At 37.7% G+C, this 25,201-nt stretch overlaps 4 protein-coding genes across 7 annotated transcripts; 2 read left to right on the top strand and 2 right to left on the bottom strand.

The window, feature by feature from the left end:
- Positions 1 to 352: 352 nt before the first annotated feature.
- On the top strand, positions 353 to 2,783 carry LOC109123869 (uncharacterized). The gene is made up of 3 exons (XM_019224871.2): positions 353 to 702; positions 1,272 to 1,872; positions 2,002 to 2,783. The coding sequence occupies exons 1-3, from the start codon at positions 569 to 571 to the stop codon at positions 2,455 to 2,457; spliced, it is 1,191 nt and encodes a 396-aa protein (XP_019080416.2). The 5' UTR covers positions 353 to 568; the 3' UTR covers positions 2,458 to 2,783.
- On the bottom strand, positions 1,865 to 15,405 carry LOC100245639 (protein IQ-DOMAIN 31). 3 transcript variants are annotated; one of them, XM_059742823.1, is made up of 9 exons: positions 15,276 to 15,405; positions 15,110 to 15,165; positions 14,396 to 14,516; positions 13,073 to 13,369; positions 11,867 to 12,070; positions 10,985 to 11,065; positions 9,127 to 10,342; positions 8,591 to 8,657; positions 8,310 to 8,510 (listed from the first exon to the last, which is right to left on the bottom strand). In XM_059742823.1, the coding sequence occupies exons 3-8, from the start codon at positions 14,468 to 14,470 to the stop codon at positions 8,626 to 8,628; spliced, it is 1,905 nt and encodes a 634-aa protein (XP_059598806.1). In that variant the 5' UTR covers positions 14,471 to 14,516; positions 15,110 to 15,165; positions 15,276 to 15,405; the 3' UTR covers positions 8,310 to 8,510; positions 8,591 to 8,625. The 3 variants fall into 3 exon arrangements, with proteins under 3 accessions (XP_059598807.1, XP_059598806.1, XP_010661037.1); XM_059742824.1 differs by lacking the exon at positions 8,310 to 8,510 and adding an exon at positions 1,865 to 2,448 and having other exon boundaries at positions 14,396 to 15,165; XM_010662735.3 differs by having other exon boundaries at positions 8,310 to 8,657; positions 15,026 to 15,165.
- On the top strand, positions 4,640 to 8,056 carry LOC104881693 (uncharacterized). Its single transcript, XM_010662731.2, has 5 exons — positions 4,640 to 4,820; positions 5,902 to 5,909; positions 5,983 to 6,476; positions 6,903 to 7,503; positions 7,601 to 8,056. The coding sequence occupies exons 1-5, from the start codon at positions 4,640 to 4,642 to the stop codon at positions 8,054 to 8,056; spliced, it is 1,740 nt and encodes a 579-aa protein (XP_010661033.2).
- A 2,578-nt stretch (positions 15,406 to 17,983) lies between the features above and the next one.
- LOC100261243 (ubiquitin-conjugating enzyme E2 2) lies at positions 17,984 to 24,133 on the bottom strand. Of its 2 annotated transcripts, XR_787648.3 has the most exons (7): positions 23,950 to 24,133; positions 23,187 to 23,320; positions 23,031 to 23,056; positions 21,980 to 22,069; positions 20,930 to 21,018; positions 18,229 to 18,427; positions 17,984 to 18,117 (listed from the first exon to the last, which is right to left on the bottom strand). XR_787648.3 is itself a non-coding variant. In XM_003633792.4 (6 exons), the coding sequence occupies exons 2-6, from the start codon at positions 23,309 to 23,311 to the stop codon at positions 18,299 to 18,301; spliced, it is 459 nt and encodes a 152-aa protein (XP_003633840.1). In that variant the 5' UTR covers positions 23,312 to 23,320; positions 23,950 to 24,100; the 3' UTR covers positions 17,984 to 18,298. The 2 variants fall into 2 exon arrangements, 1 of the variants encoding a protein (XP_003633840.1); XM_003633792.4 differs by having other exon boundaries at positions 17,984 to 18,427; positions 23,950 to 24,100.
- Between the last annotated feature and the right edge of the window lie 1,068 nt (positions 24,134 to 25,201).

The following is a 25,201-nucleotide window of genomic DNA, read 5'->3' as shown; positions in this document are numbered from 1 at the left end:
GAGTTTGCAGCTCCTAAGTCAAGGAGGAGTGTTGAGAGTTATGCCTTAGTAGCTGCTGAGGGAAAGGCTGAAATCGTCAACCACATGCAATTGAAGTCAACGAGATTACTAGAATGCTGAAGCTATTTTTATGTTTCTGTTTTTGCTGTTGCTATTTTTATGTTTTTTGCTTTTAAGTTAAATTCTGATGCTATTTTGTAGGAGGTAGTTGTTTGTTCAACAAGTAGCTTGATTTGATGCTTTTTTTGAGGTCATATCTGTTACACAATCTGTATAAATTCAGCCTTATGATCAAATAAAAAGTAGAGATCAGTAGCAGCATATCTCTGTTCTCTGTTGCTTGGTGTGTTAACCTCCCCTGCTTCCAACAATAACTGCTACACCAGCAATCTTCAACGGTACCCTTTACTTTCCAAGCTGGAATGGATACCTCTATGCGGTTAAAGCATCAGATGGATCTCTTGTATGGAAGCAGAACCTGCAGAATTTAACTGGCCTTAACGCAACCGGATTTGTTACTAATGTTAACTGGACAGTGTCTAGATCAACTCCAACAATAGCTGGTGACATGCTCATCATTGGAATCTATGGACCTGCTGTTGTCATTGGCGTTGACCGAGCAACAGGAAGGCTTGCGTGGTCTACTCGGCTGGAAAGCAATCCGGCAGGCGCTGTTACCATGTCTGGAACATTTCATAATGGGTAAGCTACCCTAAATTAAACCTCTCTTTGCATCTTAGCAGTCAACAATTAATGGAGAAAGACAGAGTGAATTATGATGTGCTATTTAAATATAATCATTCTAATTCATATACTTTCTTTTGAGTTTCTGGTAGCTTTGACATGTTCATATGATAGGCTTCTCTCTCTCTCTCTAATATATATATATATATATTCGTAGTGTAACTGAATGGCCAATATATAAAGTATCTATACGTATGCACAATAATACACTTAATTAGCATATATATGGCTGTACATTGACTTTTTATAGTTAATCAAAATGTATTATTTAATTTAAACTTTTCAGCTATAAGGCATTAGGATTATCTGACTAATTCTCCGTAGTATGACTTTGAAACACAACTGAGTTGTTACACAGAAAAGACTGCAGCCACTGGCTAGTGTTTGAATTAATTCTACCTGGTTGCCCAAAAAATTAGAACTAGTATTGTTTAAAGAGCGTTAGTATGGTTTTTCCACTTGACCAAGTGATCCGCTGTGTATATGTACTTGTGGGCTGATGCTGAGTAATATTTTTAAATGTAAAGGAGCTTCTATGTTGGAACATCATCATTCGAAGAAAAACTTAGCATTAAGCAGTGCTGCATTTTCCGGGGTAGCCTCTCCAAATTAGACATCAAAACGGGTACCATACTGTGGCAGACCTACGTTTTGCCGGATAATCATGGCGAGAAAGGAGAGTATGCCGGTGGGGCTATCTGGGGAAGCAGCCCTTCCATAGGTGTCCTGAGAAATTTTGTATATATTGCCACTGGTAACCTATATTCGGCTCCTTTAAATATTCGTGAATGCCAGGAACAGCAGAACAATCAGACTGTCCCTACTCAACCTGACCCTTGCATTGAGCCTGATAACCACTCCAATTCCATCTTAGCATTTGATTTAGACTCCGGCAAGATCAAGTGGTACAGGCAACTAGGAGGCTACGACCTGTGGTTTAGGGCATGTAACAATCTTTCGACCCCAAATTGCCCACCTGGCCCCAACCCAGATGCTGATTTTGGGGAGGCACCAATGATGCTGAGCATATATCTCAATGGAACCATGCCAGATATTGTAGTGGCGGTTCAGAAAAGTGGTTTCGCATGGGCTTTAGATCGCGATGATGGCAGCCTCGTTTGGTACACCGTGAGTCTATATATTCCCCTAATAGCTTAATATAGTATTAGAGTCTACTAAAAAATTCGTAGTTTTTGAAGTTTAAAGGGTGCCAATTTCTTATGTGGAATCTTGGCTAACCAAAAGGTTTCGATGCAGGAGGCCGGACCTGGTGGCGTTACTGGAGGAGGCACCTGGGGGGCAGCCACGGACGGCAAGAGGGTCTACACCAACATTCTCAACAGCGATGGCAAGAACTTCACTCTCAAACCATCCAACACAATCACCAACGCCGGCGGATGGGTGGCAATGGATGCTAACACTGGCAAAACCCTATGGTCCACAGCCAATCCCAGCAATGCCAGCACCAATGGTCCAGTGACCATCGCTAACGGTGTCCTCTTTGCTGGATCAACACATCCAACAGGACCAATGTACGCCATGGAAGCCGCCTCTGGAAGAATCCTTTGGTCGCACAACACTGGAGCCTCTGTGTTCGGTGGCGCCTCGGTGAGTAACGGATGCATCTATGTTGGGAGTGGATACAATGTCAACAGTGGACCACATTTTTCATTCACAGGTGGAACTTCACTCTTTGCCTTCTGTCTGTCATGAACCCAGCCACATTTCAGGGGTGAATCTACGTAGCATATATCCATGAACAAACACTTCACATGGTATGTTTCCAGGAAAAATAAAGTGTTGAATGAGGATGTATATACAATCAAGGAAAATGAGAACCTTGGTAGTGTATAATTTATTGTTTAGGTAAGGATTTGCTGATAAATATATTTTCAAAAGTGATTCTGGAAAAGAGTCAATGAATCATGAATTTTCGTAAATTTAGTTTGGATTTGTTAAGGTCAAAATCCAAACTATAATTCACCACCATGGCCCATGGCCCTTTTTCAATCATGCCGACCTTTACACAACCCAATGTTTAAAAACAAAAAATAATAATTTTTAAAAGATTTGTCTGAACTTGTCCTCTCTACTTTCCATCATAGCTACTTCAGATTCAAGTATATATTGATCACTTTTAATATCTATTATTTTATCTACGTCTCAGTTCATTAGCTTCAAAATTGATTTTGGTGGTCTATTCCAGTAGACTTGTGAATCAACAAATTGGTTAAACCATGGAGGAGATTTGCACAACAGAAAACATGCCAGCAGTGAGACCAAGATCAGCCCAGAAACTGTCTCCAAGCTATGTTTGAAGTGGAAATTCTGTGCAGGGAAAGACATAACTGCTACACCAGCAATTTTCAATAGGACCCTTTACTTCCCTAGCTGGAATGAATACCTCCACGCGGTGAGAGCGTTGGATGGTTCTCTTGTATGGGAGCAGAAACTACAGGAGTTAACTGGTCTTAATGCAACTGGGTTCATTAATAATGTCAACTTGACAGTGTCAAAATCAACTCCGACAATAGCCAGTGACATGCTCATTGTCGGAATCTATGGTCTGGCTGTTGTTGTTGCACTGGACCTACAGGACGGCTTGTGTAGTCTACTAGGCTGGATAGCAGTGCTGCTCCTTGTTACCATGTCTGGAACTTTTCTTTAGGGGTAAGCAAACTCTTAAAGCTCTCTTGTCATCCCTGAAACCAGCCATTGATGAAGAAAGAATCATGGCTTTGCAACGAGTTTGGCCATTAATTGAAAGACCTTTTTCTATGTATAAAGGTTCTATGTTGGAACATCTTCACTGGAAGGCTTCAGCATTGAAAAATGCTGCATTTTCCAGGGTAGTCTCTCCAGGTTAGATAAGAAAACTGGTGCCATCATTTGGCAGACCTTGTTGCCGGACAATAAGGGTGAGGCCGGTGAATATGCCAGAGCTATTATCTGGGGAAGCAGCCCATCCATTGATGTGGCAAGGAACCTTTTGTTCATTGCCACTGGTAACCTATATTCTGTTGAGAGTCGGTTTACGATGGGTGTATTGGGTTTTCGGTAGAGAAAGATTAAGAAAGTTTAAAATGTATATTTTTAAAGTTTATAATAAATTTGATCTCCCCAAGTGATTATACTGAACCATGTCAATATTTTGTCTTCTCTACTTTATTTTATTTTTTCTCTTACTATGCTTGGTGTTAGTGATTTTTTCAACAAATGGTATCAGAACTACCACATGCCCAACATATTCAGCTCCCTTGTCTGTACGTGAATGCAAGGAAAAGCAGAACAACCAAACCGTCTCCAGTCAACCAGACCAGAGTATTGAGCCTGATAACTATTCTAACTTGATCTTGGTCTTGGATTTAGACTCGGGTGAGATCAAGTGGTAAAGGCAACTGGGTGGCTACAATGTATGGTTCTATGCATGTAATAATCATTCCTAATCGCCCAACTGACCCTAAACCCAGAGGCAGATTTTGGGGAGGCACCAATGATGCCAGCTGCATGTTCTAATGAGGAAACAACACAAGACCTTGTTGTCGCAGTTCAGAAAAGGGGTTTTGCATCGGCTTTAGATCGCAATGATGACAACTTTATCTAGTCCACGGTGAGCGACCTTAGACAAACACCTTAATATGGAAATCAAATTCATGGTTCAGAATATTTTGGAAAGTTCAACAGAGTCAATTTCAGAATGTCTGAAGCTTAGTAGGGACTTTGGCTAACCAAGAGGTTTTGATACATGATGCCGGACCTGGGGGCCTAACCCGGGGGCATCTGGGGGGCAGCCACAGACAAAAAGACGGTCTACACCAACATTGCCAATATCAATAGCAGGAACTTCATATTCAAACCATCAGATGAGATCACAAGTGATGGTGGATGGGTAGCAATGTATGCTGGCACAGACCAAATCCTATGGTCAGCTGCCACCGCTTCTGGCCCAGTATCCATAGTGAATGGCATCCTCCTTGCTGGATCCACAAATGGACGAGGAACATATGCAATGGACGCTGTCTGGGAAAATCCTATGGTCATACAACACAGGAGCGACTGTGTTTGGAGGTGCCTCTGTGAGTGATGGATGCATGTGTCAGAAGTGGATACCCAGTTAATCTTCAACAGTTTAATCCCTTCACCGTTTGTCTCCTGTCTCACATGAGACCAGGCAGCAGTCAGCTGAAAAACTACCGCAATATCCATGAATGAACACCTCATCCTATCTTTTTTTTTTTTGATGAGTAAACACCTCATCCTATCTTTGATTTCAATTCTCATATGGTTGAAACTAAGCACCTTCTTTACAGAGACTAACAACTGAATCAATGGCTGCATCTGAGAGATGGTACAAAGAAGAAACGTAATACACCAATAGAGAGATACTGACCATAGACATGAGATCCAAACCCTCTTATCAGATGTGAAAGCAGATAAAGAGAGAAGGCTCCTGTTGCTTGATCAAACTATGATTTAGGCTAATAGGAAAAATAAACGTCATAGATAAAAACATGGTATGAGACAATAATCTAATATTTGTTAGAATAATGTGACGATATCAGAATCAGAACTCGGTCAATCATTAAACTTCATAGAATTAATAGGCAATAAGGATTGGTCTTTAGGAACAAGCAACTGGGGAATATCTATAATGGGCATAAACCATCATGATCAGGAAACCTCCCAGAGTGAACTCAAAATATTAAATAGAAAAGAAATCATGCTAATTTTCAATGTAATCTTGATGAATGAAGAAAACATGTCTCTTCATATATCAAGGATTACTTATTATAGAATCTAGTATCGGCCATTTGATTTCCATCTCTTCATGAAAGTCCTTCACGCATGCATGTAATATAAGTACTAATAGCTCCTAACGTGAATGCTTTTTCCTTTCACTGCCGTAACATGTGCAAACATAAGCAAATCTTGAATGATCTGAATAATGTGATATTAATACTGATTATTGACCAGGAAATAACTTAGAATAAAGAAAGTTAAAAGCCTCCCAGCTCCTCCATATAAGGTACATGAATGAGTCTAAGGGTCCTCAAATCTTGTTGAAAGAACCTAAACTTCCACTTCCATATATGGCACCTCATGAATTCTACAACAATCCTTCTGTGCTTTTCCTATGCATGTTTTCTCTACTGGCAGATTCAAGTGTAAGTGTCTTTCTCAGTATCTCCTTTGTTTTGATGTCAATTCACTAACTTAAGTTTCGGTGTTTGGTTCCAGTGGAATAGTATAAGTCATGAGTATTCACACCAAGAGCCAGCAGATTGGCTAAACCATGGAGGAGATTTGTACAACAGAAGATACGCCAGCAGTGAGACCAAGATCAGCCCAGAAACTGTTTCCAAGCTAAGTTTGAAGTGGGAATTCTACGCAGGGCAAGACATAACTGCTACACCAGCAATCTTCAACGGTACCCTTTATTTCCCAAGCTGGAATGGGTACCTCTATGCAGTTAAAGCAACAGATGGATCTCTTGTATGGAAGCAGAACCTACAGATGTTAACTGGCCTTAATGGAACCGGTTTGATTGTTAATGTCAACTGGACAGTGTCAAGATCGACTCCAACAATGGCTGATGACATGCTCATCGTTGGAATCTATGGTCCTGCTGTTGTCATTGCCGTTGAGCAAGCAACAGGAAGGCTTGTATGGTCTACTAGGCTGGATAGCAATCCTACAGGTATTGTTACCATGTCTGGAACATTTCACAAGGGGTAAGCAACTCTACCACTCTCAACACATCTTAGAAATTACTGAAAAGAAAGAACAACCAGACAATGACCTGAAGTAGAGACTTACTTTTTCTTAATAGCTTGAGAAGTCCATAAGTAATGATAAAGAAGACATAGCTTAATATGTATATTTTGTATATGGCCGGTCATTGATTTAATAATTAATCAGATTGTATAGCCCAAACTTAATTATATTAAAGTCAATGGCTAGACATTTAAAGAAAATACATATACTTTTAAAACAGTAGAGAGATTTATTATGTTTACTTTGTGGCCATTGACTTCATATTTAAAAAAGTTGGGTGTGTGATTATCAGACCATTACTTTTGAACTAGTTCGTTGTTTACCTAACTTATATGAAGAAGCACAGAATATGAAATAAAATGATACTCTTTTTCAAAATGCAGAGCTTTCTATGTTGGAACATCCTCAGTAGAAGAAGAACTCAGCATTGAGCAATGCTGTGTCTTCCGTGGTAGCCTCTCTAAATTAGACATCAAAACGGGTGTCATACTGTGGCAGACCTTCACTTTGCCAGATAATCATGGCAAGAGAGGAGAGTATGCTGGAGCGGCTATCTGGGGAAGTAGCCCTTCCATAGATGTCCGGAGAAATCTTGTATATGTTGCCACTGGTAACTTATATTCAGCTCCTTTGAACATTCGAGAATGCCAGGAACAGCAGAATAATCAAACTGCCCCCACTCAAACTGACCAATGCATTGAGCCCGATAACCACTCCAATTCAATCTTAGCATTTGAGTTAGACTCTGGCAAGATCAAGTGGTACAGGCAACTAGGAGGCTATGATTTGTGGTTCTTTGCATGTAACAATCTTTCGACCCCTAATTGCCCACCTGGCCCTAGCCCAGATGCTGATTTCGGGGAGGCACCAATTATGCTGAGCATAAATCTAAATGGAACCATGTGGGATGTTGTTTCTGCGGTTCAGAAAAGTGGGTTTGCATGGGCTCTAGACCGTTATAATGGTAGCCTTGTCTGGTCCACTGTGAGTAGATGTCACCATAGAAAAATGCCTTCACAATTTCCTAATAAATGTTCCATAGAAGTCTGGAGGCTTGGCTAACTAAAAGGATTTGATGCAGGAGGCAGGACCTGGAGGCCTTACTGGAGGAGGCACATGGGGAGCAGCTACTGACAACAAAAGAGTCTACACCAACATTGCCAATAGTGACAGTAAGAACTTCACTCTCAAACCATCTGAGAAAAACACAACTGCCGGTGGATGGGTGGCAATGGATGCCAGCACTGGCAAAATACTATGGTCCACAGCTGATCCTAGCAATGCCACCTCCAATGGTCCTGTGACCATTGCTAATGGTGTCCTCTTTGGTGGATCAACACATCCAACAGGACCAATATATGCCATGGATGCCAGGTCTGGGAAAATCCTATGGTCACACAACACTGGAGCCACTGTGTATGGGGGCATCTCAGTGAGTAATGGATGCATCTATCTCGGGAATGGATATAAGGTCAATCTTGGATCCTTTACTGCATCCTTTACCAATGGAACCTCACTTTTTGCCTTCTGTGTCTAATGAAACCATGCATCTACAATGTCAGGAATTACCATGTTATCCATGAATGAACACCTTATTGTACATTGATCTTATTGAAAATAAAGTGTATAATGTGTTTGGGAACCTTGGACATAAGATTTCCAAGTTTAATAAAGTGATGCAATCAATGTAAACTCCTATTTTAGCAATAATGTTCAGAGCAGCACTATGGACCTTAGATTCAAGACATGCAATGTAATCTTGCAAACTTCAACCAGCAAAGAGTAAAAAATATAAGAAGCAAAACATTCAACTTCCAAAGAGCTGTATAATTCTTACATTAGCAAATTCTATCATGAAGCATGAAAATAAAGAATGGAACAACACTAAATAAAACAAACACATACACTGGAACCTGTTGAGTCTATCACTATACAATCACTCAGGCACACCAAATGCTAAGAAAAGGAGCAACTCCAGGTACACCATACACCTGTTATTCGCAAGTCCATTTTCACATTTTCCAAGAAAAGTTGCACAACAGGAAACTAGGGACAAGTATTCACTCTTTACCTCCTTGATTTCATAAAATGCAAATGGCCATAATATCACCTCCTCCACTCAGTCTGGACCACCTTCTCTGCAAATTCAAGAATGCCCAGATGCAACATTAAGAAAACTGGATGTATTCCATGAGAAATTAGAAGTAATAGCATTGCATATGGATTTAATTACTATAGCGATGGTAAGAGTATTTTGATTTTCATGGAAGAATGATAGGAAAAGAAAAGAGAGAATAAACTACAGATGAAAGCAGTAATCATGCACATTTTGTTAGAAACTGGAAGGCATACGTAAACTATTTTTCTCTGGTCTGATATAGAAGCTATTGGGATTCTGAAGACATCAAACAGCATATCAGTGTCAAGCTGTCAATGTCTCCAAAATCTTTTTCTCCATAATTTTTTGAATAATAACATGATACATAACATGAATATACACCCGAAACCTATTGGTTTATTGAAAGTAAAATTTAATAATTTAAACCAGATACAGCAAGCCCATGACAAAAAAGTATGAACAAAATGCATATGCAGTAGGATTCTTACCATGACAATCTCTAGAGGACAAAAGTGATCTGTCATTTTTGGATCCTCCTTTGCCACTTGCTTGAACCAGCCTCTGCACTCGAGGTGACATTGAGCTCAATTTACCATTGGTGGAAGAAGGCAGAGAATGCCGTCTGACAAAACCATTTTCAGATCCATCTTGACCAAATCTTGGTGATCCTTGTGCTCTAAGCTTTGCCTTTGCAGATTCAGTTGCTGCCATATAGCTTGGCAAGGTGGGAGTGTTATGTGAAACATTCTCTGAGCATTCCTGCTTTGCTGGCAAAGATTTCCTCCTCCTGGTTCTCTTGTTATCCTTGGTAGTTTGATCCTCCATACAGCTTATCTCCTCATTCACCACAGGAGTGTTCTCAACTTTCCCACCATTTTCTAAAGGATGTGCCTCAACAGCAAGAAGGTGATCTTGTGACACATCAACTATCTCATCCAATGCTAAAGGTTTTGGAGGTAATTCCAGCTCAGTCTGTTCAAGTTCTCCAGAAAGTTTTGGATGTGTTTCTCCCTCAGTCTGTTTGGGTTCTATGGACAACTTTGGAGATGGTTCTGTATCAGTCTGTTTGAGTTCTTTGGACAGGTTTCGAGACAGTTCTGCATCAGTCTCTTTGGGTTCTTTGGACAGTTTTGAATGTGGTTCTATATCAGTCTGTTTGGACTCTTTGGACACTGCTACTGGTGGGGGACCTGTTTTTTCAGAAGAAAAGTTCATGCTCTGTTCTGAAACATCAGGAGCTGGAAAGCCTGAAACCTTTCTTTGACTCTGCTTTGGTTTCTCAGTTACAGCTTCCATCTTATCAGGAACCTCTGTTACAGATGCAGAAACTTTTCTCAAATTGCGTTTAACCCTCTCAAGTTCACTTTGAGGATGATCCTGCACTGTTTCTGCTTGATGGCTCAAAGATTTCCTCTGGGTACGTTTGGGTTTTTCATATTCAGATGAGGAAAGCAATGAGTTATTCTCAACACTCACAGTGGAAACCCTCCGGCTACCTCGTTTTGGCCTTCCCACCTCTGATTCTCCACTTTGAATGTTACCCTGCTTTCTCTGAGACTTCAAGTTGTCAACCTTCTTAGGTTGTGGAAGTGGTTTCCAGAAGAAAGACAATGACCAGCGTTCTACCCAGTTTGCAGCTGAGTTTGGGTCAACTGGATCATATTGGAGTTTCAAGGGCAGAGCAGTAGGCAATGAAGCAAGAAGCTGAAATATGCAGCATTGAATGGCATCAAATCCAAATCATGTCTACCAAAATGCATCAATATTAAGAAAAACTTAAAACTTCCCCAAATACCTTTTTGTTATTCTGTTGCTTTCACATTATTTAACCAACATTTCAAGATTAAATATATTAGTCCAGTAAGTTGAACGATATGTGCAATATAAAAAAATGATAACAAAGATATATGTCATTTGTACATCAGATAAGCACTCTGGAAATATCTAGGAGTATCAAAAGAAAATAAATGAATATCAGATGTATGGATCTCTACTGTTAACAATGATACACTAAAACAAGACATGTGATAACACGGATATTGATATTATATAGCTGCATACCAACCTAGCATGAGCATTTCTCTACGGTCTCTACTTTTCCAGCATATTATACTATCATGATCATGTGCCTCACATCGAAAATGTCACTAGGAAAAAAATCAGTGATTATTTTTATAAAGAAGTGCAAACATTCCCAGGCAGTGGTAGTTTCCTGGTGGAAGATGTAGTATTGAAAAAAATACCAAGAATCTAAATGGTCAATGTATTGCTTTTCTCACTCAAAAGTAATAAGCAAGAGTAACAAAGCTTATTAGCATTTAAAGTAAAATAAAATGTTGATCCAACCTTATTAACAAAAGCATTTGGTGATAGCTCCTTCGGTTGAGTGGATTTATTTACTCCACCTGAAACCACCTCTTTGTCGTCCTAATGAAGAATGAAAAGAAGATAGAATCAGAGGCACACAAGAAACCAAGTTTACATATTGATACTATGCATATGGGCTTGCTTGACAAGAGAGGAGATATATTCTCTTTTTGAAGAATGGCCCAAACTTCCAATAGATAACACAAACAAAATTATAAACTATCATCGTATTCTTTGAATCAGTATTTTGGGCCGTAAAGAGACAAAATACCCATGTCTATCAACACCCCATTCAGAGCGAAAGGATTGGGGTGACAATGTGGAATTCCAAACTCAATCCCATGAACATCCCCCAACCCCTCCCCGCAAAACAAAAAAATAAATAAAAGCAAAGAAAGGAAAAGGTTCACTATAAAAAACAAACAAAGCAAAAAGGAAACAATGTGTTCATACAATGGGAGCAGCTAAAATTAGGATATTGGGATAAATGAGTAGCAGCACAACAATAGTATTAGAATGACTGCATTTACAAATAGTTTTGAGGAAGTCCCAAGGAAAAGAAGAGTTGTGTCCACATGCACAGGTAGGGCAACCACAGTGAAGATCATCTAAGGCTCAAGTAAGGAGCAATATCGTTCAAAGGTGCCACAACGACAGCAACTGCACCTGCTTCTACTTATCTACTCCCTACCTCAGAAGAATAGGAAACAAAGATTTTGCAAAACAGTTTTTCTAATCACAAAAGGGATGGAAAATTTTTGGTCCAGAAGAACTGCAGAAAACTTTTCTCTGATCATAAGAACATGGAAAGAAAGCTGTGGATCAAAATGTAATTACTGTCGCAGTTATTCAAGTAGATACCAGAGGCTTTCCCAGACTGCATTTCTTATGCACTTCAAGTCCTGCATCTGAAAGTCTGACTCTTTGACCACGAATCAGTGCCTGTAATTTCACAATCCCCTGCACACATAGTAAAGTAGCAACAGCCTGTCTCCTAACCAAGTGCCCACGAACAAGTGCTTGCAGCCTTATGATGCCCTTGAGGGCCCGAAATGCCCTGCGAGCCTTCACAAATATTGTATATATACATTACATCAGCAATACGGCAATATGAATGTAGAACAAAAATCAACAAAAAACATATAGCTCTATGCTAGTTTACAGATAAACAATAAGAAAATTAGTTTAATTTACTATTTTTCAATCAACAATCATTACCCAATAGTAGGTTATAATCAACACTAATGACAATGAAACATGGTATCAAAATCCATAACAAAATGCATTCATATCATGATGTAAGGATGCAGGATATTGTTTTCCCAACTTCTCAAATCCTATTGATTCAAGACAGGAACTTATCCTAGCCTTGGAAAATGCATGAGATATTCAGGCAGTAAGGGTTTAAATCACTAGAAAGAAAAATAACCCACAACAGTTCAAAATCTAACATCAGCAGCACAATCACTTGTAAAATAAACTTAAAGTAAGCAAAATATTGACAGGAACACCCTTGAGTTCTTCCAAATTTGTTCCTAGACTCCAACTCCAAAGTCCAAATTTTATATTCAATCTCCAACTGTGCACAGTCTGGGCAGAAATTAACTTTCTAATGCTTGAAAAAAAGAAACAACAAAATGACTAAGAAAGGAAACGTAAAAGGAGGTATTGGAGCTCAAAAGCTATCTATACAAAATATATGTTCAATGGAGCAAAGAGGTCTAAATCTATACCCATCAATCTCACAATAGGAGCAAAGAGGTCTTTGCACATACATATATATCAAACTGCACCAACACCATGTCTTTTCCTTGCAAATAAACCATGAGGCAGCATCCATAGTCATAGCATATAAATCACAGAAGTACCAGAATGCAGAATCAAAAATTCTTGTAGTAAGAAAGATTGATATACATGGTTAATAAATATGTTAAATGATTGGTTTATGTGCCATATTATGTGACAACAAATACAAGTGGCTAAAACATAAATGAATAACAGACTTAACAATTCCCTAAGAAGTGATAAACCATGAAGCTTTCAATATTTTATGCAAGAGAATATTACCAAATAGCCCCTAAAAGCAGCCTGTGCTTTTGTAGCAGCTTGCTCTAGCCTGATTATGTCTGTGTTGTTTGGTAGTCCCAACTCCACATTTGCTTTTGTATCAACATCTTGACTTCCAGGTGATAACAAAACCACATCATGTGGCAAGTTGTCAGTTGTTGCCCTTTCTAACACCAAGTTCCCTCCACTTCTGTCAGTGGTATGGGGTGCTGGGACTGAAACCACTGGAGGATCCAAAGCCAAATCACCTGACTGGGCCTTAACAGCAATAAATGCCTCTCTTTCAGTTGCAGCTTTCTTCACATGAAATGAGATTCAGAAATTAAAACTTGCACATAGAAACACTAACATGCAATGAGAATGTTAACACCGAATTAAAAGAAATAGTTTCAGGTACAGATTGACAAGAAAAGAATAGGATTCAGCAAGGAAATTACTAGATCTCCTTAACATCAATGCCCAGAATTGTAAAATACATGAAAATACAGGATGCAATGGAAAATTACAAGTATGGAACACACTGGATATTTGGCTTATTATGGATCGATGCCTCTGATTGTCATGAGTACAAAAGAAGTTTTCTAATAAAGCCTTTTGAGAGGCTAGAAGCCAAATCTAACATCTTGTCTTGTTGGTAAGGAATACAGATCTCATAGATGGAATCATACATGGAGTTTTCAATGAAATAGTAACAGCATGAGAACAACAAAGTCCTGCATAAGGACAGCAAGATCCACTGACCACCACCCACAAACCAATGAAATAAGCAATGAGGACTTGGAAAAAACTTCATAAACACATGAATTATTTACAATAGAACCAAAATCAATGCCAATGGGTGTTTCAAATGCAGTTCATGAAATATTGAGGATTAACTCCACCAAGTAGAGCAAGAATAAATTAATAACCCATCCGAAAGAAGGATAAAAAGTTAGAAAAAGACTGACAGGCTTGGAGTACACTAATAGGATATCAAATCAATGACACAGATAAGGGAGTAGAGCATAGCCAGATAACTACATCTGATAAAAGATAGACAGAGCTAAAATAGTGCAAAGAGCAACACAAATCACTCAGATCCGTTCATAATTTGGAAGGGCAGACCAGGGACAATCAGAGAAACAAATCCAGAGTATGGAAACCATCATATATGCAAATTACAACCACAGTAGATCAGATCAATGATTGGTGACAAACAGTGACAACGACAACAACAGCATTGCTGGATCATGTAAAGAATAAACGAGCCCACAAACAACAACGACAATTAAATGATAATAGAGGGTAAAATCATCTTAAATTGAAAGAAAACAAGTTTCTTACTTTTGAAAAATTAGATTTGGACGATTTCTTCCCAAAAAGTAGGGTCTTGATCCATTTTCCAGGAGATTTCCCCATTGCAGAAAGGCCAATATCCGAAACAGTGAAACCAGTGTTTCAAGCGCTGCACAATTCCACATGATTGAAAACTACAAGCTCAGAAATGACAAAAATAAATGAATAAAAACATAAAATAAATAATTTTAAAAAAAAAAAAAAAAGTCTGACGAGGCAAATCAAATCATTAGGCCCAAAGCTTAATCTCATCATTTTTGCTCACTAACCCACATCACCAAAGCCAGAACCCACTTACAAACAACACCTAACATTAACATTTCCGACCAAAAAAACGCCACCTTTATTACAAATACAGTAACAAAACTGAAACCCATTTGACTTCTCTCGCTACATCACCATCCAAAAAACACATAGAAATTAAGCATTGTCAGGAAAAAACGACGAAGCGAGCTCAATCAGAAACCCTAGTTGTAGTACATTAACGCCGAACACAGTCTAATTGAACACATCTGCACTAGCCAAAAGAAAAAAACGACAATCTGAACAAAACCAAAACAAGAACTCCAAGTACACAACTCCAAAAATAAAAAACACGAGTAGAGGAAAATGCGAAACCGGGGTAGATCTGAGGAGAGAAGTGAGGAGAGAAGTGAGGAGAGAGAGGTGTGTGGCGCAATGCGGCGCAGATCTGGAACTCGCCTGAGAAATGGACGGCTGCTGAGAGTGCGGGAATCTGGCATTTACTGTAGACCGAACTGCAGAGGAACAGAGAAAGAGAGAGAGAGAGGGGGGTGAGATGAGGGGAGAGTGAAGAAGAAAATGGAGAAGAAAGTGAAGATTGAAATTGAAGGAAAAGGAACCTAACCCTGAGTAAAGCTGCATCAGCTCTAATGGACCCCTCCATTCCTCTCTATCTAATATCTCTCTCCTGCTCTGCTACTTCTTCAACTGCACTCTCTACAGTCTCTTTTGGTAAAGTTCGCATATTACCCACAGGTGTTCGGAATAGAAGGGAAATTTCTAAATTTAGATGACACGTGGAACAACCTCCCCTTTTCAAATTCCTATTTATTCAAAAACATAAACTGAAATACAATAAAAAATAAAATAAAAACCTACTTTATAAATAAAATGTTTTTTAATATATTAAATGCTAATAATAATAATAATAATAGACTTTAATGTTTTGATATGGTTTATTTTTAAGTGATGTATGATTTATTTGGTAATATTTTTAAGAAATAATTATTAAAAATTAGTTTTTAATAACACTTTTATATTATTTTTTTACCAATAAAATTTTATTTAAAAATTCAATTCTCAAAAACAATTTTTCAAAATTCAATTCCCATGAAGACTAATATACAAAGCAACATTCTTTAATTTAAAATCAAAGATAATTATATTAGGTAGAATTATAAAAATTGTACTCCAATGACACATTTCATAATGAAAAATTGAAAAGATTAATGATGGGTGTGAAGATGTTGGGTGATATAAATTAAAGCTCATGTCTTCAAGGGTTTTGGTTAGTTGAAATGGGCAATCATCATCATCAATAACAAGAAATAGTAGTAGGAAGAGGACCACTATGATTCAAATTCTAGTTTAATAGTCTATGTCAATGTAGAGTTCCCAACCTTTCTCTTCATGCCCTAATAATTTCCCTTACCTTCTTCAAAAGAGCCCATTTACTTGCAGCCCTTTTGAGGGATGGCATCATTTCACATTTCAGTTGTTTAAGCATAAGTTGCAATGTAATTGGGATTGAAAGGGCAATTTCCCTTAAGAAAGAAAGAAGGGAAATGGGGTGTAACATATCATTGCTCATGTGATGGAGATGGGGGTGGGGAGATGGACCCTACAAAGGAATGGAAGCATTTGTTGTGTTATGAATTTATGAGTTGGTGAAACCACCGACACTTTGACGAGGTATTAGGGCCTTTTTGTTTGGGTTTATCCTTGAAGAAATGGAGGCAAAAGTGGTCACTTTTATAATGCCAAACATGGTTTTTGGTCTCTAGGAATTTGATGGCAAATCTAAGGTGTCTTTCGCTTGCTTTTTAGATGCTTTTTGTGAGCTAACCTAACAACCAAAAGAAAGGAAATTTCTTGCTAGATCGAATTTAAGGTGATCCCAAAAAGACCCATGTGCCTCTTGTTTTTGTGTTTCCAAAACCCATTTAAAGTCGAATGTTGCTGTTGCTTTTAGCTATTAAAATGTTCTTTGAAATTGGGTATATATAGTTCCAAAAATGAACAACATTTTGTTGTTTGCTGAGTTTTGAAGACTCCCATAGAAGAAGACAGAGGGTTGAGGATTTGTAAGCAAGGCTGCAAATCCACCTACCAAAAACAGTATGAATTCTATTATAAATCCTGAATGCATCCAGCAAGCCATCAACATCAACAGTCCAGCGAAGCCCTGAATCATCAAAGATAATGTTGTTTTCACCCTTTCTGAGTTTTGGGGGCATCATGGGGTGGTGCCCACGTGAACATGCTTGTGTTTTTTCCCTGCTTGAAACCCCTGTTGACATGGTTACAGAGACAGAAGAGAGAGGTGTGCTAGTCTGATTATACTACGTTGACTATATCGAAGAGCTTGGCTGTACTACAGAGATGAGTAATTACCATACAGTGATTGTATGTATGAAATAATAACTCAATGAATGGGGGGGAGAGGACGTCACGCAGATTGCACAAACTTTTGGTCGACAAAAGTGAGATTTACCCAAGTGTATGGACATGATGAATTATCATTCACCATTGACTTGGAGGAAGATGTATTGGTAGAATAATCTAGAAGTGATGCTTGAGTTGAGATTGGGTAAACAAACTGCAGTAAATAGGCTGTAAATAGGCATGATTTAAAACAAGTGGCGCTCAAGCCTCTGGGCCATTTCAACATATGCAGCAATGGTATGTAATAAATGCATTGAGGATGACCTCTGTGGAACTCTAAATAATGTCAACAGCCAAGATGCAAAAAAGAGCTAGTTACCAAGATCAGTAAAGCCAACATGGCTAACAAAACCTACTTCTTTTCAGGTTATTTTGGCACAGCTTCCTCTCAACCAACCGTGCTGCTCAACCCCCTCTCCCCCACAGCATTATGCACCTCTTGCTAGCTCCTGACCTAGGGTTGGTCCTCTATGGACGTACCATTCACATGCCTGTAATCCTTGAAACCAAAATATAAAGAAATAGACCTAAAAGTTTGAATGTACATGTCAAGCTATATCCTATTTCCAAAGGCCTATGTTTCCATCTAACCCTGTAAAATAACGATGCTTGATAATGTTATGGACCAGCAAAAGTAGCTGGAAGTTGGAAACAAGAGTTCCACGGTTGGAAACAAAGCAAAACCCCACAAAAATGTTGGGAATTCATGCCTCTTCCAGCAATTATGTTTTCCTCCATTAATTATGGATAAATCATGACAAATAATAATATAATCCTGTTAATGATTACCTCAAAAAATTTTATTCACAGGCTTACAAGTCATAAACCTAGTTTCTTATTCCTGATAACCAACAAAAATGAATTATAGATATGATTTAAGGAAAGGTCTTTTATAAGATAACAGGGAATTTTATAAGACTGCAGGGCAATTTGATACAAGAAATCATTATGTACACGAACTCAAACAAGTGCAGAACATAATAGCTGGTACTGAAAAATCAAGATAGCGAAGCTTGATGTCCCTACAAGCAAACATACAATATGATGTCTGAGTAACAATTTTCTCAATACATTTGTTATTAAAGTGGCCACAATCCTCAAACTAGCCTTCAAAGTTTCAGTGAGATTCATACCACCCTAGCAGGAGGAAGAATTAGACTGATCCATTCAGCGCAGCAGGCCCTGAAGCAACCAGAGAGAGAATTAGTCCGCTGTCCAGCTCTGCTCAACAATTTCACGGACTCTTCTGTTGTACTCGCGCTTGTTCTCACTAAACATCCGTGCAGCTTCTGAATTAGCGGGCGAGTTTGGGTTGGGATCACAAAGCAGTGACTGAAATAACAAAACAAGGATTCAGAAGACCACATCAAGCTAGTAATATCAAAAGGACTGCTGGAACCAAAACATATATGTTTGATTCTGTTCAAACATCAGTATGATCAAGTCATGAGAGACTTATATGTGACATGAGAGACTTATATGTGAATCAATGACCACCACATAAATGCACAAATTTGTTTGACTTAATCATAGAAATAGTTTGGTTCTATTGTTAGTTTAATAAATAGGTTCGTTGAATTCTTTGATCATATATCTGATGAACTGCCCACCATTACATAGTTATCAATAAAAGCGGATGCACAGTTGTCCCTTTCCCTCTCAGAATAGAGATCGGCCCAACATCCCATTAAGCCTCATCTGCCAACTACAAATCTACTCCCTCTTGAAGAACCTGAACTTTGAAATTCGTTTCCATTAAAACACATCCATGTCGCCTATCCCTTATGTATGGGCATACCAAAGCCAGAGAGATCATGTAAGCCATATAATCTTAAGTCTAAGAAATGCAGTTAAAAACCAAACATGGAATATTCCAGTTTCAGTTCTTCACAGGTCCCAAAAGATGCCATTGAGTCGTAGGCACTCTAAAACCCTTGAGTTGAGATGGAGGGTGGTCAGCTAATTAACATGCAAAATTGTGCAGCGCATCTGTTGAAGGTCTCATGGCAAAGAGTTGGTAAGAAGGGCTTTATTATGGAGATATGCCAACTCCAACAAAAAGCAGTTCCACGGCAAGCTCAAAGGTGCAATCATTCAGTATCTTACCCTTGAAGTCACACTAACCAACATATGCTTATAAGCAATATTTACAATAAGATTATTTTTTCTCTCCTTTTGATAAGATGATGTTAAGGTTTTTTAAGCTAATGCATGAACATATCCACTCTTGAAGTTGCGTTTATTTGGTTTGAAGTTAAGTTGACAATGTGCACAACCCTATTTAAGAACAAAATATACATAGATATGAGAATATACCCCAATTTCACTTTCTTTTTTTTTTTTTTCCTTTTTGATATGTAAACACCCATTTTACCTTTTTTATTGGTGGGGGTGGGGAGGACCCTGGGACCCAAACATGTAACCTCCCACAAGCCCACCCCACTCCCTTATCACTTGAACCAATCCTCAAGAGCAAGAAACTCTACTTTGACCTTGTTTTTGGTTCTTATATTAAAAGAATTTAGGCATGACACTGATAATTAAGCCCAGGCATATTAGACATTCCAACTTTTCACTCCCTTACTTGCATCCCTAATTAGATAAAACCGATTCTCATTCACTCTCTACTGAAGTTTTGGAACAACAAGAAGCCAGAAACAGAAAGCTTATATTTGACCTTGATCCATAACATCATGGTTAGCTAGTACTTTCTTGTTGGTTATCATCCTAACATCCACTTTTAGGAATTAGTATCATATTCTATGAGGCTAGTTGATGGCAGGAAAGGTTGTTCATGAACCTGGGCCAAAACAAGTTGGTAAGTAGGAGAACTATTGGATGGGATAAGCAATTTTAGATTCATATAACTAGGGAGTTTCATTAGGCACCATTTTAATTCTCACCCATAAATCAAGCAATTATGCACCCAGACAACAGGGGGATTTAACATCTAGAATTCATATCTGTCTATCCTCTCAAGTGATAATGCAGAGAAGATTTCCGTTAAGTCTCTCTACAAAGCCTTAGTTTCAGGCCCTCCAGTCTCTTTTCCATCGAATGTTATTTGGAAAACCTGTGTGCAGCCCAAAGTGAGTTTTTTTTAGGTGGGAAGCAACGTGGGGAAAAGCTCTTACTTTAGACCAACTTCAGAAAAGAGGATGGGTTTTAGCGAATAGATGCTACCTTTTCCAAATGCATGAAGAATCGATAGATCACATCCTCCTCCATTGTGTCAAGACAAGGACTTTATGGGCGTTCTTTCTCTCTTTTTGGGGTACAGTAGGTGTTGCCAACCACAGTTAAGGCAACGCTTTTGGGTTGGGACGGGTCCTTTGTAGGAAAAAAGAAAAAGGAAGTTTGGAAAGCAGGCCCCTTATGTATTTTTTGGACAATTTGGAAGACAAAGAACAAAATTGCGTTTAAAGAAGATATATCCAGGCATCACCCAATCCAAGGTATATTTGGAGAAAGAACCAAAGAAATGTGGTACATCTTGCCAATAGCAAAGCAAGTGGAATTCAAAATTACGGAAACTACAAGCTATTATTCGAACAGACATCAATTCAAGTTACCATCAGATGAGCTACTAAGAGGCGAATTATTAATTACAGCCTAGTAGGCCAAAGCTTTTGAACTCACTATAGACAATAAGGCACTTAATGAACCCCAAGGAACAATTATACCAAATCAACTACGCATCAAGGTAACAAGATGAATTAAGGTCTGTTTGACCATATATCATAGTAACATGGTAAATATTCATCCAAAAACAGAAATTGGATATTTTACTAATTAAATAAAAAGCAATCGACAATCAAACAAACCCCATAATACCTGGATAGAAGTAAGAATAGCAGCAACATCATATATGGGACTCCACTGGTTCTGTAGAATATCCAAACAGATGCTTCCATCGGCATATACTGATTCAAAAGCAAAAATATCAGGAACTATTATGAGCTGCACACCATTAATTACATTTCTCACCAGAGAACAGAATATATTAAAAAATAAAAGGGGTAGCATAAAGGAGGGGAGAAAAAGAAGAGATCGCTGAATTAGGCCCAGTCAACAGAACAAGATTATCATCATTATTTAGATGCCTGGAGGCCAGATGATTGCCAATTATCTAATAATCTTTAGCATCCATTTTGCAACCCATGTAAAAAAGAAGCTCAGAACCCAAGTATCTGTTGAAAAAGTACATGGATCCAAAAGATTAATTGTATTTGATTCAATGAGAAAAATATAGATATCAAAGATTTGAATATTAAAAGTGGCCACCAAAACATGATTAAAAGGCCAAGAAGAACTCCAGGCTAGATACCAAATGCCATAATGGATTGTCATCTTTTTGCCAATCCTCGCAATTGTCTACAACCATAAAATTAATGCAAACCCATGAAAATAGAAATTCCTATTAGTAAATATAAACAAAGCTGTTTAATAATCCAAGAATAGAGTTTTTTTTAGCTAGTATAGGAAATCCCAATCCTTGATAAAGAATGAAAATCCAGGCGGTTAAAAAGATCATCAAGTAAATATGCCTGGGATGAGCTTCACATATTTGACTCGAGCTTATAGGTGCAGAAATCAAGCGCAAAACTAAGTCGGCTTATTTTAAAAACACCTTTCTTTTCCAGTCAACCTTATCTGACATCCACTACACACAAAATGTGAGCCCAAATTATAGATAAATTGGAAAAATATATTTAAAAAATAAATATAATAATCAAATATACAAACATGCAGCACCCAATGCACAGAAAAATTGAACAGAGCATGTGGTATATGATACACATGGTTATAAATAAAGTTAATAAACATATCATGAAATGTCAATCAAATTAGCTTTCACAAAAATTTGCCTTTCTCTCAACTTACTATTTGGATGGAACATTCGAGAAACAAATCTAACAGTTGGGGGCTTATTTGGATACTCCTCTGTGAACTGAAGTGTCAGCTTAAACGTACCTGGAAAGAACATTTTTTTATATATAAAAAAATATATATATAAACAGCTGATACAAACTGGCAGTATGTCGTATATCTAATAATAATAAATAAATAAATAAAAATAAAAAAACTACTCATAAAAAAAGGGGGAAAATTAAAAGCTTTTTTTTCCCTTTTTTGATAGGTAAGGGAAAACGAAAAGCTACATGCTGAACTAACCAAAAATTCCATGTACTGAACTATAAACCATTATAAAACACTTTTGCATTGGAAATTAATCAAAAATGCAATGCATGCTATTATTTATGGGCAGAATATCCCAGACATATTAACATTATCCAAAATAAGAAGTTCCTAACTTTGATGTATATTCACATATATAATCATCTGTTGATGCACAAAATTAATCAAATCGGTTTCACCTATTTCTTTCATTGGCTTAATGAGTAGTAACAACACACTGAAGTTCTAAACCAGCCAACTTATATTTGCAACCTGTTGATTCCACCTAAAGGAAACAATGGCTATGAATAACTTACAGATAGAGAATGACACAAAAGAATAACATTGACAGCCAGTCTAAGACATTTCTGATATCATGCAACAGTCTTACGATCTTGTTACCAAGGGAAGACATACCCGATTTAAGAAGTGCAGAAATAGGGTGGGATGGAATGCAAGGATTGAAACCCAGGACACCCTTGAGTTTAATGCCGCACAACCAAGTATACATATTCATTCTGATGGAAGTCTATGCAATACATATTTAGAACAAGGTCTATCCAATATAAATCCATAATAGTAGCATTTTAAAAAATAAATAGAAGGTTTAATCAATGATAACAAGCTGACAATTTAATGATATCACACAGCACCATATGTATGGATTAAGTGTGAATAACAGATATTATTTTCACCCATTCATCCATCTGATTGGTATCCCATCAAAATAAATGTTAAAATTCAAGAATTGACTGACCTCCATCCCAAGGGGTGTCATCGGGACTGCAGTGAAAACCAAGAATTGAATAAGTTAAACTTAAATAAGTCTCTCTATGCATAAATACAGATATAAAACTCTAATGAAACACAGAGATTAGATTTAAAATGATGGAGCATATCATTCCCAACGTACCCAAATATAACTGCATTCCACAGCATTATATTGTTGTCATGGGGTGCCCCACTGATACCAGCAGGAGGATCTTGCTGAAGCCTCTTGAAATCCCTCATCAGCCTCTTCCTTGATGGGGTCGACATCCTCACCGCCTAAAAAATTTCCAGCCAAAATCAATCAGATTCGATTGGTCCTTCTCCAGCTAATAACATATAAAAATCCACAAACAAGAAACTAAATTTCATTCATTAGGCAGCGTCTCATGCCAACTTTAACCCAACACCCTCCCGCTCCAAAACAACCTAATTTGTGACCTAAGCTCAAATCCAATCAAACGCCAAAAATTCACAAAAAAAATACGAAGAAACAAACAACAATCCCCCCAACAAAAGAAAACAAAAACACACACCCAAAAAAAATAAGAAGAAGAAGAAACCCTAGACTGCATCAAATAATTCTGTTAGCGCCCCGTTTGGAGCGAGACAAAACGTAGGAAAGCAAAACATTTCGGAATCAAAAGTTTTTCATTATCCACGGTCAAAAGGGAACGAACCCCTCGCCCAACCGTGCTTTGGCTTCGACGAGGCGGTTTCCCACCTTTAGAAAACCTAAATAAAAACAACAACCAGAAATAAAATAAGATAAATACAATACGATTCAAGACTCCCTTTGTTCCACGGTTCTCTCGGGAGGCAGAACAAAACGCACTGATCAGGGCGGGCGCCAGAAAATCCTAAATCGAATTAAGAAAGAAAAAAGAAAAGTAAAAAGAGATCATTGCCTGTGAAAAAGGAGCGGCAAGAGTCTTGTGATGCTCGCAGGAAGAAGAACTAGGGTTTGTTCTTCTCCAGGAAGTGAGAGAGAGAGATGGTGTAGGGGAAGAAATAGTGAGGTTAGGCGTGTAGGAATATAACGTTTGAAGTCACAAGTTTGCGTCAACCATACGCTGTCACCCCCAATTGGGCCAATCACCTCTCCGGCCCAGCTGTCCTTTTGTTTTCTTGTGGGCCGGCGTCCAAAATTTGCAGCCTTTTATACTTTTTCTTTTTCTTTTTCTTTTTCCCTTTTTTTATGCCATATTTAGAATTGATTGTTTTTTGGGATTCTATATTTTAGAGGTTATATTTTAAAGACTTTTTTTTTATTAGTATAAGAGTAGTTTAAAAATAATTTAATTTAATTTAATTTACTCAAAATCAATTTTAGGCTTTGGTTTTGTTTGGTAGTCATTTTAAACTTTTTTTGTATTTAAAAAGTTATATTAGTTTTATGTAATCACAAATAATTTTATAATAAAATTTATAAATCGCTTTCAAGTGATGACTTCACGTTATCATACAAATTTCAATGTTTTTAAAAATCCATAATATGACGTAGATTTAACATTAAATAAACATAAATGTCTTCATCTTGATCTTCAAAATATAATGAATCACATTCACAAATACAAAGTTATATTTAATAATTTTGTTAAAACATCTTTAAATGTTATATTTAATATTCACATAAGAATACTTCAACTCGTGTAAGGTTGGTAAAACCGCAAAGGTTCATTTATTTATATTTAACTTATATCAAACCCAATTTGAGGTCGGGCGAGGAATCCTCATCCCACGCCAAGATCATGACCAACTCTAAAAATATTTCAAATATTTAATAATTTTATTAGAACATATTTAAATACTATGTCTAGCATTCAAATGCTAGGTCTTTGACTTGGTGAGGTGGGGGAAGGGTTAATTTGTTAATGTTTAACTAATATCGAACCCAATTTGAGGTTGGGTGAGGAATTCTCATCCCATGCCAGAATGCTAACCAATCCTAAAAATATTTCAAGGTTATAATGGGATTTCTAATTTCATGCAAAGCTCGTGACGAAGTTGATTTTCATGCATTATCAAATAAATAGCCTATTGTCAAATAAATAGCTTATAATGGAATCTATTAATAAATAAATCACGATTTCAAAATCATAAAATATTATTAAAAGTTAAATTGTCTCAACGTTACAAATCATAAAACGACGAAGGAGC

The sequence above is a fragment of the Vitis vinifera genome, chromosome 14 (genome assembly GCF_030704535.1).
Source record: "Vitis vinifera cultivar Pinot Noir 40024 chromosome 14, ASM3070453v1".
Lineage (NCBI taxonomy): Eukaryota > Viridiplantae > Streptophyta > Magnoliopsida > Vitales > Vitaceae > Vitis > Vitis vinifera.
Note: the sequence above shows the minus strand (reverse complement) of the source record. Positions and strands in the feature narration are given on the sequence as shown.

What these genes read in the sequence shown, in the direction of transcription:
- LOC109123869 (XM_019224871.2), top strand. Translation starts at nt 569, where the DNA reads ATGCTCATCATTGGAATCTATGGACCTGCTGTTGTCATTGGCGTTGAC. An exon ending in TCTGGAACATTTCATAATGG is followed by an intron (nt 703 to 1,271) that starts GTAAGCTACCCT and finishes TTAAATGTAAAG; the next exon opens with GAGCTTCTATGTTGGAACAT. An exon ending in GCAGCCTCGTTTGGTACACC is followed by an intron (nt 1,873 to 2,001) that starts GTGAGTCTATAT and finishes GTTTCGATGCAG; the next exon opens with GAGGCCGGACCTGGTGGCGT.
- LOC104881693 (XM_010662731.2), top strand. Translation starts at nt 4,640, where the DNA reads ATGTATGCTGGCACAGACCAAATCCTATGGTCAGCTGCCACCGCTTCT. An exon ending in TCTGGAACATTTCACAAGGG is followed by an intron (nt 6,477 to 6,902) that starts GTAAGCAACTCT and finishes TTCAAAATGCAG; the next exon opens with AGCTTTCTATGTTGGAACAT. An exon ending in GTAGCCTTGTCTGGTCCACT is followed by an intron (nt 7,504 to 7,600) that starts GTGAGTAGATGT and finishes GATTTGATGCAG; the next exon opens with GAGGCAGGACCTGGAGGCCT.
- LOC100245639 (XM_059742824.1), bottom strand. Translation starts at nt 14,470, where the DNA reads ATGGGGAAATCTCCTGGAAAATGGATCAAGACCCTACTTTTTGGGAAG. An exon ending in CTGCTTTTAGGGGCTATTTG is followed by an intron (nt 12,071 to 13,072) that starts GTAATATTCTCT and finishes ATATTTGTGAAG; the next exon opens with GCTCGCAGGGCATTTCGGGC. An exon ending in GCAGTCTGGGAAAGCCTCTG is followed by an intron (nt 11,066 to 11,866) that starts GTATCTACTTGA and finishes ATTCTTCATTAG; the next exon opens with GACGACAAAGAGGTGGTTTC.
- LOC100261243 (XM_003633792.4), bottom strand. Translation starts at nt 23,311, where the DNA reads ATGTCGACCCCATCAAGGAAGAGGCTGATGAGGGATTTCAAGAGGCTT. An exon ending in TCGAATGTTCCATCCAAATA is followed by an intron (nt 21,019 to 21,979) that starts GTAAGTTGAGAG and finishes CTTTTGAATCAG; the next exon opens with TATATGCCGATGGAAGCATC. An exon ending in CTATTCTTACTTCTATCCAG is followed by an intron (nt 18,428 to 20,929) that starts GTATTATGGGGT and finishes TTGTTATTTCAG; the next exon opens with TCACTGCTTTGTGATCCCAA.